Genomic DNA, 17739 nt, shown 5'->3' on the forward strand with positions numbered 1-17739 from the left:
TACCTCACATATATATTTGTAGATGTGCACTTATAACCTGCCGCTGCATTAACACCACAGTTCAAACAGGAAGAGGAGGTTCTGACCTACATCACGTTTAGTCTCATTTCAGTCTGATGCTCTGACAGTCAGCAGCTAGACATCATGGACGTCACAGCTCTCTGCATCAGACTGTGTGAGTACTGAGACTGTTTGTAACTCACAAATATCTGCACAATGTGTTTGATGAAAAGCTCTCATCATTCGTCTTTACAGTCATGGATGTGTTGGTCCTGCTGGTTGCTCGTGTTGACCACAGCTGCTTCGCTCACAAAGCTGGTAAGTACAAAGAATTTATTTGGCTGTGGATATCTACTTTTTGTTTACAACTTTAAAAATGTATTAGGAACAAACATCATAACCACAGTCGAACACAAACAGATTGACCTAATCATTTCACCTGCTGCTCCACGAGTTGATAAAAGTAGATTAAATGTGAATGTTTAGTTTGGACATCTCTTAACTGGATGAACTCTCTGTGTTTTAGATGCAGCTTTTCCTCGTATTTCTCCAGACAGACTGCAGTTCTTTGAGTACGAGTCTGTCACCGTAAGTTGTGAAGAGTACAGCAGCTTGACTGAATGGAGAGTGATGACGAAAGTCAACAAAACTATTTCACCTAACTGGGACTCATCCCCACCATCCTGCACCATTGAACCTACCTTTGAACGACACAGTGGAGAATACTGGTGTGAAGATGCAGAGGGACAAACAAGTGGTGTCCTCAACATCTCTGTCACTGGTATGTTTAGTCAAATCTTTTTGACAGTTTAGTTTAGTTTATTATTTTTTAAAAGCTCTATAGTCGAACTGTAGAACATTTTGATGTAACTGGAGACATAAGAAGAAGTATAAAGTAGTAGTTGATGTTTCCAATAAAATATTTAGAAGAAGTCGTCTAACGTTAGATATCTTTTTTTTAAATTTTTTTAATCACAGCTGGTTCTGTGATCCTGGACTTTCCTGCCCGTCCTGTGATCGAGGGATCTGATGTGATTCTTCATTGTAGAGAAGAGGAAAGTCAGTCTAAAGACATTGCAGATTTCTACAAAGATGATTTGCATCTTATGACCTCGTATGAAAACAACCTGATAATCCAAAATGTTTCCAAGTCTGATGAAGGATTCTATAAGTGCAGAATCCCTGGAGCTGGAGAATCACCGGAGAGTCGGCTGACAGTTCTAACACAAAGTAAATCAGCCCACGAAGAGACTCCGTCTCACAGCGTCTCCTCTAATCTCTTCTCCCTGCTGTGGATTTTTGGACTTGTGGCTCTGCTGCTGTGGATTATGGGACAGCTTCACGACAGCAAACACAGAGGTACAGCAACACCGTGTCCTAGATATTACACTGAATGTGAATCTCTGTTTAGTTTGTTTTTTTCTTTCACACAGAGCCAGATGTGTCCAGATCAGCTACCAATCCACGTGTACCAGACCAGAGTGTGTTTTCTTTGGTGTACTATAGGTAAGACTGAGACTCATCCAGAAACTATTCCTCTAATAACACAGTTTACAGTTTATACACAAGCAGAAGGAGAAAAGCGGCTATAACTTTTCGCAATTATGAAAAGAAGCACATCATAGTTTACTTTAAGTTTAGTGAAATACAGTCATGTTTTTAATCGAGACCCAATTTTCCTTTTCTGAACATATTGTGTGTTTCACAGGCCAGTGACGGCGGAGGGAAACAAGGAGCTCTGAGGAGGTCGGTTTCAATTTCCATTTCTGTATTTAAGTTGGCAAAGAAGAAGTCTTACATTTAACAGCATTATTCTGACTATGGATATCCAATATGACACACAGAAGAGCTTGTTATGTGCAGTTTATGCAAACATTCATAATCACAAGTTACCACAGAGGTTTGAACTGAACTGCCAAAGAATTGTTAAGAGATTTGTAAACTGACATTTCCATTCATCTCTGTTATGTGATTATTAGGTGATGCATGGAGATTAACAGCAGACAAAGCTTCTCCAGTCATGAGACATCACAGCAGAAGAAGAGGACGCAACAAGTTGTAATTAAAATAAAAGTTGGGTAAATTAAAAAAAATATTGAAATTTGATTCATGTATTTATTTGAGGGTTAGGGTTAGAGTTACTGTCTTGTCATCACTGTTTCTAAGTGCAAATTTAAAAACATTTGGATTGAAACTCAGCTGACAATCGAACAATGCAAGGTAATAATGCAGCTGCATTTGTCAAGGGTCACATGACTCATCTTCTTTTCTTCTGGTGTCTTCGGTTTCATCAGTGTGTATTTTTAAGAGCGAGCAGCTAACAGTTAAACCACCTGATCTTTCTGTTATTATGTGGTCAACAAGCAACATGATGCTTCACAGCACATTGATCTGAGTTTATGCAAGTGGACTGTTTAGTTCTCTCTCCTTCATTCTATTGTGCTCTAACCCTTCAAATGCATCACATCTGATGGCATATTTGTGTTATGTGAGTGTTTGAATGTATGGTTGCTTTATTCCCTTTAATTTCTTATAGATATATTATGTGTGCTAAGTTTAGGTGGTGTAGAAATTACTGCTGTCTATTCCCCTGATCATTCCTCTAGTTTACCAAGAAGGTTACAAGTAATATACTGTTTGAAAGGGAAACACCACCAATTTTGTGTGCTGGGGAGTTGTACTGTTTGAAGTCCTCTGTGGCTCCATCACTCTCTCAGCTTTCAAAGTAAGCTTATATTATCAGAGTTTGTATATCTGCAATAATGTTTTAGATTAAAAATATTTGCAAATATTACTGCTTGAATTTTGTATCTCATGTTGTTGTTTTTTCATTCAATAAAGAGCACACATCTTTCCATCAACATTACCAAACTGAAATCCACTGAATGCTGTTGTGTAATTAATATTACTACCAGTAAAAATGCTTAAAGGTCCAGTATGTCAGATTTAGGTGGCTCTATCTATTTATAGAATATAACATTTATAACTATGTTTCCATAATTCCCTGAAAATAAGAATCTTTGTATTTATTACCTTAGAATAAGCTTTACATATCTATACACATCACAGGTCCACTACAATATGAACCACTGTGTTTGTAGAGAAGCCCAGAATGAACAAACTAAACACTGGATCATTTTTACATGATTTCAGGCCACCGTAGTTTGTTCTTCACACGAGGAAGGAGGAGGTAAAACAAGCAGGTTGTAATTCACAGCAGCACTGCTAGATGTCAGTAAATCCTACACACACTGCTTGTGACAGTCGATATACATTAGTACATTACTGTTATTATTATAATGGACAAACTTGGATTCATCATCAGTCTTCATCTGAGTACACTGAGACACACTATGTGCTAATTAACAGAGAACAATAACATTTTTTAAATGTTTAAGTTGTTTACTGACCTAAAATATGCAGAAAAAGACACATATTGACATCTGTAAAAGGATTAATCACTTTATTTTTATAATTGCTTCCTTACAAAATCTCTGCAGAATCTGAAACTCTACAATTAGACTGACTGTCTCTCTATAGCTGCTTATAATGCTAGCTAGTATTACAAATGTCACATAAATTTAAGTTCAAATTTACACGACTGTTCATGCAATAAAAGAAAGAACATTGGTCATGAGATAAAGTTAACATAAACAATACACAAAAGACTGCAAAAAAGTTTTATGTGGAAGAAAATTTAGAGCGTTCAACATGTTTATAACAGAACTGTTAGTTAACAGGAAACCTTCCATAGCTTGTATTAGTGTGATAAAGTAAAATAATTTAGACACTCAACTCAACATTATTAACTATTGTTAACTTGTTTTCTCTTCATCCATGTGGTTCTCTGCTTCCTTTATTCCCTCTATATTCTGTGTACTCTTTAATAGTTTTTCTACGTCCAGTTCTAAGGTCTCAAGTTCCGACAATGTGCCAGTCAAATCCTTTTGGTAGTCACTTGTTACATTTCTGAGATCCAGGTATTCTTGTTGCTCTATTTTATTGTTCACCACTGAGTTAAACTTAGTCTTGTTGTCTTCCACCTGTTTCTTTACCTTATTCTTTAGTTTACCCAGTTGATCTTTCTGTGTTGTCAGTGTATCAACCATGTCTTTGTGTTTCTTCTCTAATTCTAATTCAGTTTTCTTCATTTCCTCAATCTCTTGAGCATGCATGAGCAGCTGTTGTTCTCTTTGCAATGCCTTGTTGGTTTCTGTTGGCAAACAGAGACAGAAAACTGCTGACATAGTCATTTTTTTTGATGCAGTGCTGTTTTTGCATGGAACAAGACAGATGAGCACAACTGAAACATCATGACAGTCTTTACTTATAGAGCACAATTTAGAAACTTTTTAATTTAAAAACATCTTGTATTGTTTTATGTAAAAAACTCCAGATTTTAAATTTCAGAATGAATAACAAGTTTGTTTGTTTTTTCATTTGTAACTTACTGATTTTGTTTTTCTTCCGTTTCCATACAGCAAAGACAACTGCAAGAACACATATGGAGGAAACAACCAAGCCAAGGATGACATAAGGAGCAGAGCTACACGGTGCCACGAAGAAATCATCTGAAATAATGAAACAAAAAGTGTAACTACATTTAAATAAAATTATAAATCAGCTGTTTGAAGCTGAAAAATTTAGAGAAGATTTTTACCTGGAACATAGAAGTGTGTCTCTCTGGTCAGGTTGATGTTCTTCTGTTGGACTCTACAGGTGAAGTTGTTGCTGTGTCTCTTCTCCACAGTCACTCTGCTGCTGACAGTATAGAGGTCATCAGGACCTCTGACTGTCTCTGTAGGTCCAGCAGAGAGGAGGTTTCCCTCAGCGTCCAGCCAGAACACCTCAGGCTCTGGATACCAGCCTTTAGACTCACACTGTAACACCACTCCACTGGAGGATCTGTCAATCCCTGCTAGATTCATGACTAGTGAGGAAGCAATGCCTGATGAGCAGAGTGAGAAGTTTCATCAGTATTTATGTATATGGCCATAAGTTCATTTGGTCCCTAAGGTGGTAGTGTAACTTTTGATTTGCAAGGATATTTTGGAAAACTATGGGAAATACATGATTTCAACTAATGTAGAAAATTCCACAGAAATGTACGTTACAAAATGTTACAAAATATATCAAGTGTTACAAACTATATAATGTGCTACAAAATATTTTAAAATAAATCAAATGACAATGTATATGCAAGATTGTATTCTTATTCAATTTTTAGTCTTATTTTACATAATTAGATTGTCACGTATAATCAATATTGGTTGTGAAAAACTAAAAATATTTACTATAGCATGTAACTTGAGGACAATAAATGTTGTCTCAAAAATAATGGAGCAGTGAAAAGCCCCAAAGAGATCCCCATGGCTGAAGTAACAGTATCAGGCCCCGACCCTGAGTTTTGTAAGACTGGGAGCTTATGAAACACCGTGAACCAGAGCCCCGAGGCACTGATAATGGTGCCAAGGTGTATGGAAGACCCCCTGGGACTCTATTGCCTGATTTCAGTTCATGCCCAGGTTTTGGAATCTTCTTTGAATGTTCTTTGGTCCTTTTGAAGCTCCAGTAGCTCTTCACCTTTACTGCAATTATGTGTTGCTAAAGAGGTCCAGACTCAGACGTCTGACGTCCAACACAATCACAACAGCAACAATAATGATGATAATAATACACACATGCTTACCAACAACAAGCTGAACAGTAGATTCTTTCTCCAAGTCTGGTAAGTAACATCTGTACATTCCATTATCAGATATTTTGACTTTGGTGAGTGTCAGTGAGATGTCTCCGTGCTGCAGTCTGTTGATGGACATTGATGTTCTTCCTTTGTAGGATGGATGCTGGTTAACATGAAGGTCTTTACGTTGGTGCCACACATGGACAAATCTGGGGCTCAAGTCAAGTCTCGCCCACTCAATCGTCATACCAACAGCATCCACAGCCGGCTTGAGATGACACGGCAAAATAATGTCCTCACCAATCGTTACAATTACTGGCTGAGGCGGACCAACTACCTGAAACTGACCTGGAAAGAAACATCCTGAAGTCAGACTGTGATTCAAACATTTTCATATCTGTGATAGTGAATATTCAACATCACCAATATGAAGGATATGTGAGTAATGATTAACATTTCTCTGTAACTCAGTTAAAAAAACATCTATAACCACAGTAAATGTACCAATTTCAGTACAATATGCAAATGTGTGTGAGTTACCTCCACAGCAGCGTGTTAGCAGAATTAGCACAGCAGTGTGATAAAAAAATGAAACACTGAAAACACTGAGCCCAGATTTAGACCGCCTCTTCTTCAGGTAAAGCATCGTGGAACTCTGTAAAATGAAAACAAATCAATAAATATATATAAAAAAAGCTTCCTGTTTGATCCAGTCTATGATTCTGAGGTAACAAGTAAATCACAAGCAATGTGGGTGTCCATTTTGTGTGGTCTACTGCGAATATGTTAGTGTCTCTCTCTTAACATGGCCGAAACTATTGTTGAACGACACGCCCACGCTTGACCATAAAGACAGTAATACATTAACTAGCTGCAAAGAAAAGTTGAACTTGTTTATCCAACAATAAGATGCCAAATGTTTAAACTGTTGTTTGAATAACTTTCATACATAAAAAAAGCTACCAAACAATATTTCTCGTCATCATTTACATAAAATTCTACAATTATATAAAATGTATAAACTTATCTGGCTCATAACACATGGCAAAATACAATCAGTTGTGACAAGAGATCTTTAAATGAAAAAAATACTGAAAGCATCACTAATGTTAGGAATTCAAATATTGGAACAGTATTTTCAATTGAATTTCCAGTAGAATTTTTTTAGTTACCTGTTGTGTGATCACCTCACTGCAGTCAAGTGAGCTGCACAGTCAAAGTCCACAAATAAAGTACTTTGGCAATGGCCATCTGTAACAAGGTAAGGTGTGTCCACCTCGTGATTATTGCCTCTGTCTAATGTTTAACAGCCTTATTAAGCAGAACTGAAAGTTAAAACACATAGCAGGTCCTCAACTCCCAACTGCTAGTCAGTAAATGATTTGTCTTTATTTTCCAGTGAGATTTTATGCGTTATCTAAACCAGCTTCTGCTTTTATTGAACTATGTACAGTCAATTTGCTGTATGTTGTTTTGCACCAGCAATATGACAGAAACTAAATTTAAAATCTCTGTTTTGTCCTGTACATGTGGTAGTGTTGATAATAGAGTTGACTTTACATAACTTGACTTGAGATGTCTATCCCTCAAAATTGTGCTGTGGCCCCAATATAATGTAGTTCAGGGGAAGATTTACATGGGCAAGGGGCCGAAAAATGTCTTGCCATCCCAGCTACTTGAGTGTGACTTGTGTTGCTAACTTGTGACCTGACTAAACATGTACATTCTCCACTACTTACTGCAGCTATGAAGCAGCAAACTCAGTAGCTGTGAAGTTAAACCAATGCAGAAGTTCCAAAAACTGCAATTATTCAAAGCGGAGGTTGGAAATAAACATGTTTACAGTCTGGTACAAAAGTGGTTTTGGTCTCTATAGCTAATTTTCCATTTTTTACAAGTCTTTACTTCCTGAATGCATGCATGCATCTCAGACTGTTAGTTGGAAAGCTAAACGTATATACTTCATCAAACAGGTTAAATGTTACCAGAAAATGTCAAATGATGCCAATTTAGGTGCCCAATAATGTTGCTTTGAACCAATTAGTGCTTATTCTTCTACATTACCTATGAGGAGTTTGTCAGTTACTTGGAATTAGCAATGCAGTTATTCACTATGTACATCAGTACTGTCATTGTCAGTGTTGTCACTGCCAACTTGACTTAACTGTGCTGTAACCAGTCCACAGCTTCACAGATCTTTGTGAGGCTGTCATTATAATACACTGAGCTAAACAAACTTGTACAACACCAAAATAATAGGTCAGAAAATTGGAGATCAATCAGAAGCAATTTTATTTAAAGTGTTTCCAAATATTCAATTTGCTCATCATCATGGTTATTAGGTCAAAAACTAACCATAAAACAACCTCCTTCTTTGATCATGATCAATGAATATTAGGTATACAAGATTACATAAACTATGTACATACATTGAAATAGCATTGTCATTTACTCTTCTCATTTTCTTATCATGTACTCTGTGGAAACAATGAACCACGTTCCTAATGGTCAAACTGAGATACACTGTTTAGCGTTTACTCATAGTATTATTTATTAGCTGCAAAACTTTCTCTGTGTGCTTCCGCACTTCATCTGTGTCTGTTTGTCTCGCATACAGTCTCCGTTTGGACTCTAAAAGTCTTTCTTTATTACGTATTAACTCGTCACAGTTTGTGGCCCCTTTGTCAAGTTCATTCTCCACTGACTGAAGATACTCATCGCACTTTTCTATTTCTTCTTCTGTTTCTTTCAGCCTTGACAGAAGTGCCTGTCTTAAGTTTGATGTTTCAATCTTCTGTTTCGTTAGTGTAGCAACAATCTCTGAATCAGTTGGACGGGGTGATACTGAATGAAAAAGAGACACATAATAGAAATGTGTGTTAAATCGCATATCAATATGGGGGTCCCCTATACCTTTTGACTGAAACTATGACAAGTAAACATAAGAGACTAATCACTAATGAACTTTCTTCATAGCTGTATTTTTGTCTGACCTTTATATGAAGACAGATGACAATACTACTACTACTACTACTACTACTACTACTAATAATAATAATAGTAATAGTAATGATAATAACAATATTTTAAAAACAAGACAAATAAATAAGACACATTATCAGGTCATCTGTCAAAAACTCAATTAATAATGATTTATTTTCTAATTGTAGTGTTGATAGCATGTAACCACTTATAGAAAACACTGTGCTCACTTAAGTCTGATGTTTCAGTCTTCTGTTTCGTTAGTGCATCGACATTCTCCGAATCAGTTGGACGGGGTGATACTGAATGAAAAAGAGACACATAATAGAAATGTCTGTTAAATCACATGTCAATATGGGGGTCCCCTTACCTTTTGACTGAAACTATGACAAGTAAACATAAGAGACTAATCACTAATGAACTTTCTTCATAGCTGTATTTTTGTCTGACCTTTATATGAAGACAGATGACAATAATAATAGTAATAATAATAACAACAATAATAATAATAATAATTTAAAATCAAGACAAATAATTAAGACAAATTATCAGGTCATCTGTCAAAAACTTTATTAATAATGATTTATTTTCTAATTGTAGTGTTGACAGCATGTAACCACTTAACCACTTATAGAAAACACTGTGCTCACCTGGTGTCGCTTCATAAGAACGTGGAGAGGGATCTCCTGCTGGTCTACTCCCTCCATCTCCTCCTGTAACAGATGGTGATGTTACCCAGGCCAATTATTAATAAATATTTGGAGACAAACTCTTTTGATTGAATGCACTGCGGAAGTAGAAGAAAATCTGTGTGCCACATTGTTTTAAATGTATTAATTACTTATTTGCTGATTTGTTAGAAACATTTTTTAGTTCCATACTTCCTGAGGGGATTCCATCATAGGACGCTAGCATCCTAAATGATTAGGTTCCTAAATGACTGTGATCCTAAATGATAACTATTCTGAATGCTCGACATATGAAATTAATATAATCCTACATCATGAGGTTCTTCAATGACTGTCATCCTAAATGACTAGCATACTAAACGACTAGCATTTTAGATGACACAGTAGCATACTAAAGAATTATCATCCTAAATGACGAGGATCCTCGATCCCAATATGAGACTGTCTAAGAGCTCTTATTTGTTATTTTACTATTATTATTATTTATTTCATAAATAGGATGTGAATGTAACCAGCGGAAACAGTTTGGGGTACGGCCACTATAAATACCGACCCCTCGCCTCTGACCCTTCACCTTTCTGCTCCTGGGTTATGTTCCTCTCTGCAAATTGGCTGATGTTGCTATAAGGTATGTAGGTTGCAACACTAGTTTTAACGATAAAAACAACTTTGCCTGAGACACAGCGGTGAATTGCATCCCCTTTATCCCTTAAGTGTAGTCACCTTACATTGTGTAAATTTATGTGTACACTTTTAACCAAGTCAGCGATCAGTTAAACTTGTTTTATTTATGATTTGATCATTTGATGATTTTAGCATCACTTGTTTGTTTTGAACTTGGTTCATATATATACATATATACAGTATATATATAAATATAAACATGAACATTGAATTTGTGTGGACTTGCCTGTATGAGGACCCCATTATAAGATCTCGAAGTATTCCTATGCGGACCAGTAAATCTTTGGGTGAAAGTCCCAAGGTGGTGTTCGGACCAGTAAATCTTTGGGTGAAAGTCCCAAGGTGGTGTTGTCAAACAAATTTACCTAATTAGTATTTTAGCTGAGGCCTCTTTTGGCCTGGTTACATATAGTGGCTCATGGAAATATATTTTACTCTAATTGTTCTTTTACAGTTATATGTAACATGAATTCAGTTGAAGTAGTAACATGTTGTTGCAGATATTTTCACCACTACTTGTGCTGAAAAGTACTTATTTAAATTAGAAATAAAATAAAATAAAGTCTACTGCACCTTTAAGAAGATATTATATAATATTGAACTTTAAATGGAAAAATAAAGTTTAAATTAGAGATGAGTAAAACTTAATATAGGGCACTGTTTTTGTCCTTTAAACAACATTTAGTCTAACTCTATAAAATATATACAAGTCATAATATTATAACTACCAGACTGCTGTCTGTTTCTGTACCTTTGTATATGTACCAACAAAAAAAACAAAAAAACAACAAAAGACCTGCACCCATCACACCAATAATGACAAGATAATTGGTGGTAGATGGACAATCTGAAATGACAAGACAAGAACAACATGGCATTTAGAACGCTAGGTGCAGTAAGAACAAACTCCTATTGGCAAATATTAGATTGACAGCACATGAATCATGAGATCATCGGACACAACATTCCATGACATGAGCTGTACTTACCAACAAGAGTTTTCTGAACCTTTCCTGAGCCCATTTAGAAATATCCTCCATACAGTCACATCAATTTTAATGCTGCCCGAGAGGTCAAAGGCAATGTTAGCAGTTAATTAAGTAAATACATATTTACCGTTTTGTCTTGTGTCAGGTTTCACAGGAGCCCCTTTAAAAGCAGAAGACAGAATACGCACAAATTAAAACATCTAAATAACACGACACATTGCTTCAAACATGCTGACAGTTGGTGGGTGATATCTTTAACAATAACTGTGATTCAAATATTGGTTTTTCCTTATTTGTGTCAAATGACTATACTGTACAGTAGGTGTGAAACTTTGCTTGTAATGATGAATACAAAGTGATTCATGAACCACATCATGGTTACAGTTTTTGTGACAAAACCAAACAAAACTTTAACCACAGTGGTATAACAGAATGAACAGTCCATTTTGTAATTTTAGATGTATTAAATAAAATACTGCATAATGAAGATGAAAGCCAACACACAAAGTTCTAACTGGTGTGTTTGTGTATGTTTTACCTCCACACATCTGGATAAGGTCAAAGATGATGAAGAAGATGAGAGCGTGCAGGGGGAGTGATCCACTGATGGTACTGAGCACAGAAATGGGTGATGATCCATCCTTTAGGTGATACATCCTGGGATTCTGAAAAAATAAAAACAACTGTAGTTTGCAAAAAAATGAAATAAACAACAACAACAACGTGAAAAAAAGACTTTCTTAGCTAGTATAGAAAAATAACAGTAAATAAATGTGATGCTGTTAAACCAAGTACAACTTAGGTCTAGAGGTCTGATAGTGGATTTGTAAAAGCTGATTTAATTATTGTTTGGAACAGAAAAAGCAAATAGTTAGATAATAGATAATCAGCTGATATTATGCTGATATTTAAGTCAAGTCACGTTGTATAGCCCAAATCATAATCTCACAATATTTACATTCAACATTTAACATTCTCCGTCTTTAGACCCAAAATAACATTTTAGGTATGTATTAGTCAACCCTACAAACGGCCCATGTCGACCTTAACAATTGCTAAGAACCAGGTATTTTAAAGGTACCAGCAGTCAACAACAAGCACAACACAGAGAAACTTGTCCACCACAGTGCATTATAGAGTCAATGCACAGTACAAAATCCACAGTTCAACTAACAATGAATGAGCCCTGGTTTAAGACTCAATAACAATTGGCCGTTGCACGTTTGCAATGACAGTCAGCAGAAACTAACATCTTAAATTATTTCTTTACCTGCTGGATTCATCATAACATGTACATAAAAAAATCACAGGAGGCACACTCTACCAAACTTTAGAACATATTTTAAACAACATGCAGTGAATGGTAATGGATTATAGAATATGCCTTTCCCCTCATTTTTGTTCCCTTACCTTCGCCGGATGCAGTTTTTGGTCCTTTTGTTTCTTCATTTCTTTTATTTGAAGTTGTGCAGTCTTCTTCTCTTCTTTTTTGGAAAAAAATACAAAAAAAGTTTAAAAACATTTCTTAACATTTTTTTATGTAAACCATGAAAAGAGAACCGTGACTTCTGTGTATTCTGTGTTAACAGAGACATGAAAAATACACCCACACACACCACACTTCGAACAGCCATGATGGAGATTCACTAAATAGGTTGAGACCACCTGGGAGGATAAAAGACAGATGCATGTAGTTCAATCTCATGCATCGGTCTTTTGTTGATCTACAGTAAGATTATAAAATTGATTTGAATTTTGGCATGGTTCATCAACCATGCCAAAATAAAAATACAAATGAAAATGGAAATGTACATAAACATACCAACATAGCGTGAAGTAAAAACAAAATAGGTAGCAACTGATAGCAGTTTGTGAGGTACTTTCACTTTAGTCATGCATTTCAATTAAATCTGTCTAAACTTTTTTTCACAAATAACCTTTTTTTATTTCCAACTTTCCACAAAAAAAGGTATAAATAAGAAAACAATTCAAATAAAAGCCCACATACCTGTAATGTATATCAAAGCTCCAGCTCAGTTCAGTTTGCAGCAACCAGAAAGGCACAAAGTCCTCAAATAAAATATAGTGTACGTGGTCAGTTAGCAAATAGGGTGTGTTCACCTAGTTTTACTGTCTATTGTTGCAGGGTTATGGGTTATGGTCATGCAATTTAGACTACGATAAACACACTTGTGTACGGGTTTATTTCATTCATCCAGTTTTTCCTATAATAACTATTTTCAGAGTAACCATGGGTGGTCTGTCTACAGTATACATTTCAAGTGTGTATATGTAAGTACATAAGATACAGTCTGGACAGGCTCGCCTTTATGCTTTTGAATGAACTGCAAATTACAAGTTGTACATTTGAACTTTGTACCTGTACTTGTAGAGATGATCAGTCATAAAGAGTCTGGCAATAACTGCATCTCCCTCCCCTATGTTGTATCAGAAGTATGTTTATTGCATCAATAAACAGTTTTAGGTAACCTCTTTGTCCATGTCCATGGATACCTGGGAATAAAAGTCCTTATTAGCTGCATGGAAAGTGACTTATTTACTGCAGAGGGTAGAGTGGGACCACTTTGACACGATTATAAGACAGAAATGGCTGTGTTTATAGACATAAATGAGGAGATTCATTCCCAACCAAGAGGCAACCTCTGTGGCTGTGAAGTGAAGCCAATGTAGAAGTCCTAAAAACTTGTTCAAGTGTCCACTTGAGGTGGCTTGTTTGATCAACCAGGCTTCATTAAGCCTGCCTAAACTTTGCATGAGCCATGTCTTTGTGACAGAGGCAGGCAAGCAGCGACAGCCACAGCTACCACAGAGCTTCACAATGGCTCTGCAGAAACTTTTGGGTGTCACCAATATGACATCCGTGTTTTAAACCTGCCGATGGTAAAGTCACCATGGTCACCACAGTTTATGTCAAATAAGTTTTTTCCACAAAAAGTGAAAGTTCTTGTCTCTCCTTTTCCAACACTAAGTAGTCCCCACTATTTATATTTCATGTTTAACTGTCCTACTTTTAAGTACTTAACCAAGTATTTGATTAATGTTAGAGTACAGCTGTGGTCATGTTAACAAGAATCCTGTCAGGGGGAAAGAGGAAACAAACCTTCTGTGTCTAGTGTCACATATTGTTAACCCATCCAACTCCCCCTCATTCTACTTCCTCTTTTGCTCCTGATGGACAACAGTCATAATTACTATGGCCACTAGAGGGCTTTGTTTTGTGTACAGATTACGAGCAGAGAGACTTTTACCCATCAGAAGATAAATGTCAAATCAGCCTCATACGTTACAGTGGAGTAACAAAAGGTGGACTTTAAGGTATTCAACATGCAAGAACATTTTTCACCTTTTATACTAAGCACTGTTTGCAGCAGCTCTACAAACTTGCTTGCAGGAGGGGTGCAGTGAATTAAAGGTTTCCCTACTTCCCTTATGAGTTAAAACCTGAACAAACTTCTGTCTCTGCCTCCACATAAACGTATATACTGTTGAGGTAACCTCATATTGTATCAACACAGAAATAGGCTTCACAGGAAGGGGAGGTTCTCCACCGCCATTTCACTTGATCTGTATTTCACTCTGATGTTCAGTCACTCAGCAGCGAGACACCATGGAGGCCACAGCTTTCTGCATCAGACTGTGTGAGTACTTTGTTGGTCTCCCCGTTCCTGTGTGAGATTTCTAAACAAAGTATAACTATTTGGTGGCTATCTAAGCAAATGTTTCCTCAACCTCAGTTTAGTATTAATAGAAGACTTAAATAATTTGTGATTGTGTCTTTTGTAAATATTTTGTGCCATTTTTTGTTGTTGGTAGCGAAAAACTTAGTGTAAAGTTAGTGTTATTTAAATAATTTGTATTTGACTGATGTGGTGCAAATAGACACAACAGGAAAATGTAGTATTCCAACAGAAATGACTTCACATGTAATCTTTCTTTGTCTCACAGTGATGAATGTGTTGACGGTGCTGCTTGCACAAGTTCAGAAAAGCTACTGTGTTCAAAAAGATGGTAAGCTAAATTTAAATGAAGTTAGTCAAATGAATGTATTTGCCTTTACATGAAACATCACAGTTATTATTGTAATTAAAACAGATTAGTAACATATATTATGCTCAGCCTCTTCATTCACATTTTATAGGCATTTTTCTGTTTAAAATGAATGCCATTCTTTCTATCTATCTATCTATCTATCTATCTATCTATCTATCTATCTATCTATCTATCTATCTATCTATCTATCTATCTATCTATCTATCTATCTATCTATATATATATATATTCACTTACCAAGTAAAAGACAGCAATTACTGTACATAACAGTGTAAACTGTGCTGTAATTAAACATTAAGAGTTCTGTCGTGAGTTATCTTTGGAGAACATATCATAGACTACGATAAACACACTTGTGTACGGGTTTATTTCATTCATCAGTTTTTCCTATAATAAACTATTTTCAGAGTAACCATGGGTGGTCGGTCTACAGTAACATTTCAAGTGTGTATATGTAAGTACATAAATACAGTCTGGACAGGCTCGCCTTTATGCTTTTGAATGAACGGCAATTACAAGTTGTACATTGAACTTTTGTACCTGTACTTGTAGAGATGATGAATCATAAAGAGTCTGGCAATAACTGCATCTCCCTCCCCTATGTTGTATCAGAAGTATGTTTATTATTGCATCATAAACAGTTTTTAAAATTACCTCAGGTAACCTCTTTGTCCATGTCTGGATACCTGGGAATAAAAGTCCTTATTAGCTGCATGAAAGTGACTTATTTACTGCAGAGGGTAGAGTGGGACCACTTTGACACGATTATAGACAGAAATGGCTGTGTTTATAGACATAAAGGAGGAATTCATTCCCAACAAGAGGCAACCTCGTGGCTGTGAGTGAAGCCAATGTAGAAGTCCTAAAAACTTGTTCAAGTGTCCACTTGAGGTGGCTTGTTGATCAACCAGGCTTCATTAAGCCGCCTAAACTTTGCATGAGCCATGTCTTTGTGACGAGCCAGGCAAGCAGCGACACCCCACAGCTACCACAGAGCTTCACAATGGCTCTGCCGCAAACTTGTGGGTGTCACCAATAGGACATCCGTGTTTTAAACCTGCCGATGGTAAAGTCACCATGGTCCACCACAGTTATTTCAAATAATTTTTTTCCACAAAAAGGGAAAGTTCTTGTCTCTCCTTTTCCACACTAAGTAGTCCCCACTATTTATATTTCATGTTTAACTGTCCTACTTTTAAGTACTTACCAAGTATTTGATTAATGTTAGAGTACAGCTGTGGTCATGTTAACAAGAATCCTGTCAGGGGGAAAGAGGAAACAAACCTTCTGGGTCTAGTGTCACATATTGTTAACCCATCCAACTCCCCTCATTCTACTTCCTCTTTTGCTCCGATGGACAACAGTCATAATTACTATGGCCACTAGAGGGCTTTGTTTTGTGTACAATTAGAGCAGAGAGACTTTAACCCATCAGAAGATAAATGTCAAATCAGCCTCATACGTTACAGTGGAGTAACAAAAGGTGGACTTTAAGGTATTCAACATGCAAGAACATTTTCACCTTTTATACTAAGCACTGTTTGCAGCAGCTCTACAAACTTGCTTGCAGAGGGGTGCAGTGAATTAAAGGTTTCCCTATTCCCTTATGAGTTAAAACTGAACAAACTTCTGTCTCGCCTCCACATAAACGATATACGTTGAGGTAACCTCATATTGTATCAACACAGAAATAGGCTTCACAGGAAGGGGAGGTTCTCCACCGCCATTTCACTTGATCTCGTATTCACACTCTGAGTTCAGTCACTCAGCAGCGAGACACCATGGAGGCCACAGCTTTCTGCATCAGACTGTGTGAGTACTTTGTGGTCTCCCCGTCTGTGTGAGATTTCTAAACAAAGTAAAACTATTTGGTGGCTATCTAAGCAAATGTTTCCTCAACCCAGTTTAGTATTAATAGAAGACTTAAAATATTGTGATTGTGTCTTTTGTAAATTTTTTGTGCCATTTTTTGTTGTTGTGACGAAAAACTTAGTGTAAAGTTAGTGTTATTAAATAATTTGTATTTGACTGATGTGGTGCAAATAGACACAACAGGAAAATGTAGTATCCAACAGAAGACTTCACATGTAATCTTTCTTTTCTCACAGTGATGAATGTGTTGACGGTGTGCTTGCACAATTTCAGAAAAGCTACTGGTGTCAAAAAGATGGTAAGCTAAATTTAAATGAAGTTAGTCAAATGAATGTATTTGCCTTTACATAAACATCACAGTTATTATTGTATAAAACAGATTGGTAACATATATTATGCTCAGCCTCTTCATTCACATTTTATAGGCATTTTTCTGTTTTAAAATAAATGACATTCATTCTATTCTTTCTTCTCTTTCTTTCTTTCGTGTTTATTGTATTTATATATATATATATAATAATATATTATATATATATATAATATATATAATATATATATATAAAAAGAAACATTAAGATTTCTAAATACGGGCCATAAATAATTAAGCTAATTTTAGGCTTGTTCTCTGAACTTTGGTTCTCACTACGTTGTGTCATTTCCAGTATGTACATACTGAATTTTGTAATGTAATGTCAAAGTTACCATGCAGTCAAATAGTTCACTACATCTTTATTTCTTGTGTTCTGTGTCCAGGTGCAGCTTTGTCCGC

The 17739-nt window shown here is 36.2% G+C and overlaps 2 protein-coding genes and 1 long non-coding RNA gene across 3 annotated transcripts; 1 reads left to right on the plus strand and 2 right to left on the minus strand.

The window, feature by feature from the left end:
* Positions 1–141: 141 nt before the first annotated feature.
* LOC113747583 (uncharacterized) lies at positions 142–2073 on the plus strand. The gene is made up of 7 exons (XM_027287638.1): positions 142–175; positions 256–318; positions 527–781; positions 979–1359; positions 1434–1506; positions 1709–1746; positions 1980–2073. The coding sequence occupies exons 1-6, from the start codon at positions 145–147 to the stop codon at positions 1740–1742; spliced, it is 837 nt and encodes a 278-aa protein (XP_027143439.1). The 5' UTR covers positions 142–144; the 3' UTR covers positions 1743–1746; positions 1980–2073.
* Positions 2074–3815: 1742 nt separating this feature from the next.
* LOC113747660 (butyrophilin subfamily 2 member A2-like) lies at positions 3816–4928 on the minus strand. Its single transcript, XM_027288165.1, has 3 exons — positions 4661–4928; positions 4452–4571; positions 3816–4213 (listed from the first exon to the last, which is right to left on the minus strand). The coding sequence occupies exons 1-3, from the start codon at positions 4926–4928 to the stop codon at positions 3816–3818; spliced, it is 786 nt and encodes a 261-aa protein (XP_027143966.1).
* A 3367-nt stretch (positions 4929–8295) lies between these two features.
* On the minus strand, positions 8296–9368 carry LOC113747591 (uncharacterized). Its single transcript, XR_003463716.1, has 3 exons — positions 9316–9368; positions 8896–8967; positions 8296–8527 (listed from the first exon to the last, which is right to left on the minus strand). It is a non-coding gene; the product is annotated as an uncharacterized LOC113747591 (long non-coding RNA).
* Between the last annotated feature and the right edge of the window lie 8371 nt (positions 9369–17739).

The sequence above is a fragment of the Larimichthys crocea genome, chromosome XIV (genome assembly GCF_000972845.2).
Source record: "Larimichthys crocea isolate SSNF chromosome XIV, L_crocea_2.0, whole genome shotgun sequence".
In the NCBI taxonomy this organism is placed as follows: Eukaryota; Metazoa; Chordata; class Actinopteri; family Sciaenidae; genus Larimichthys; species Larimichthys crocea.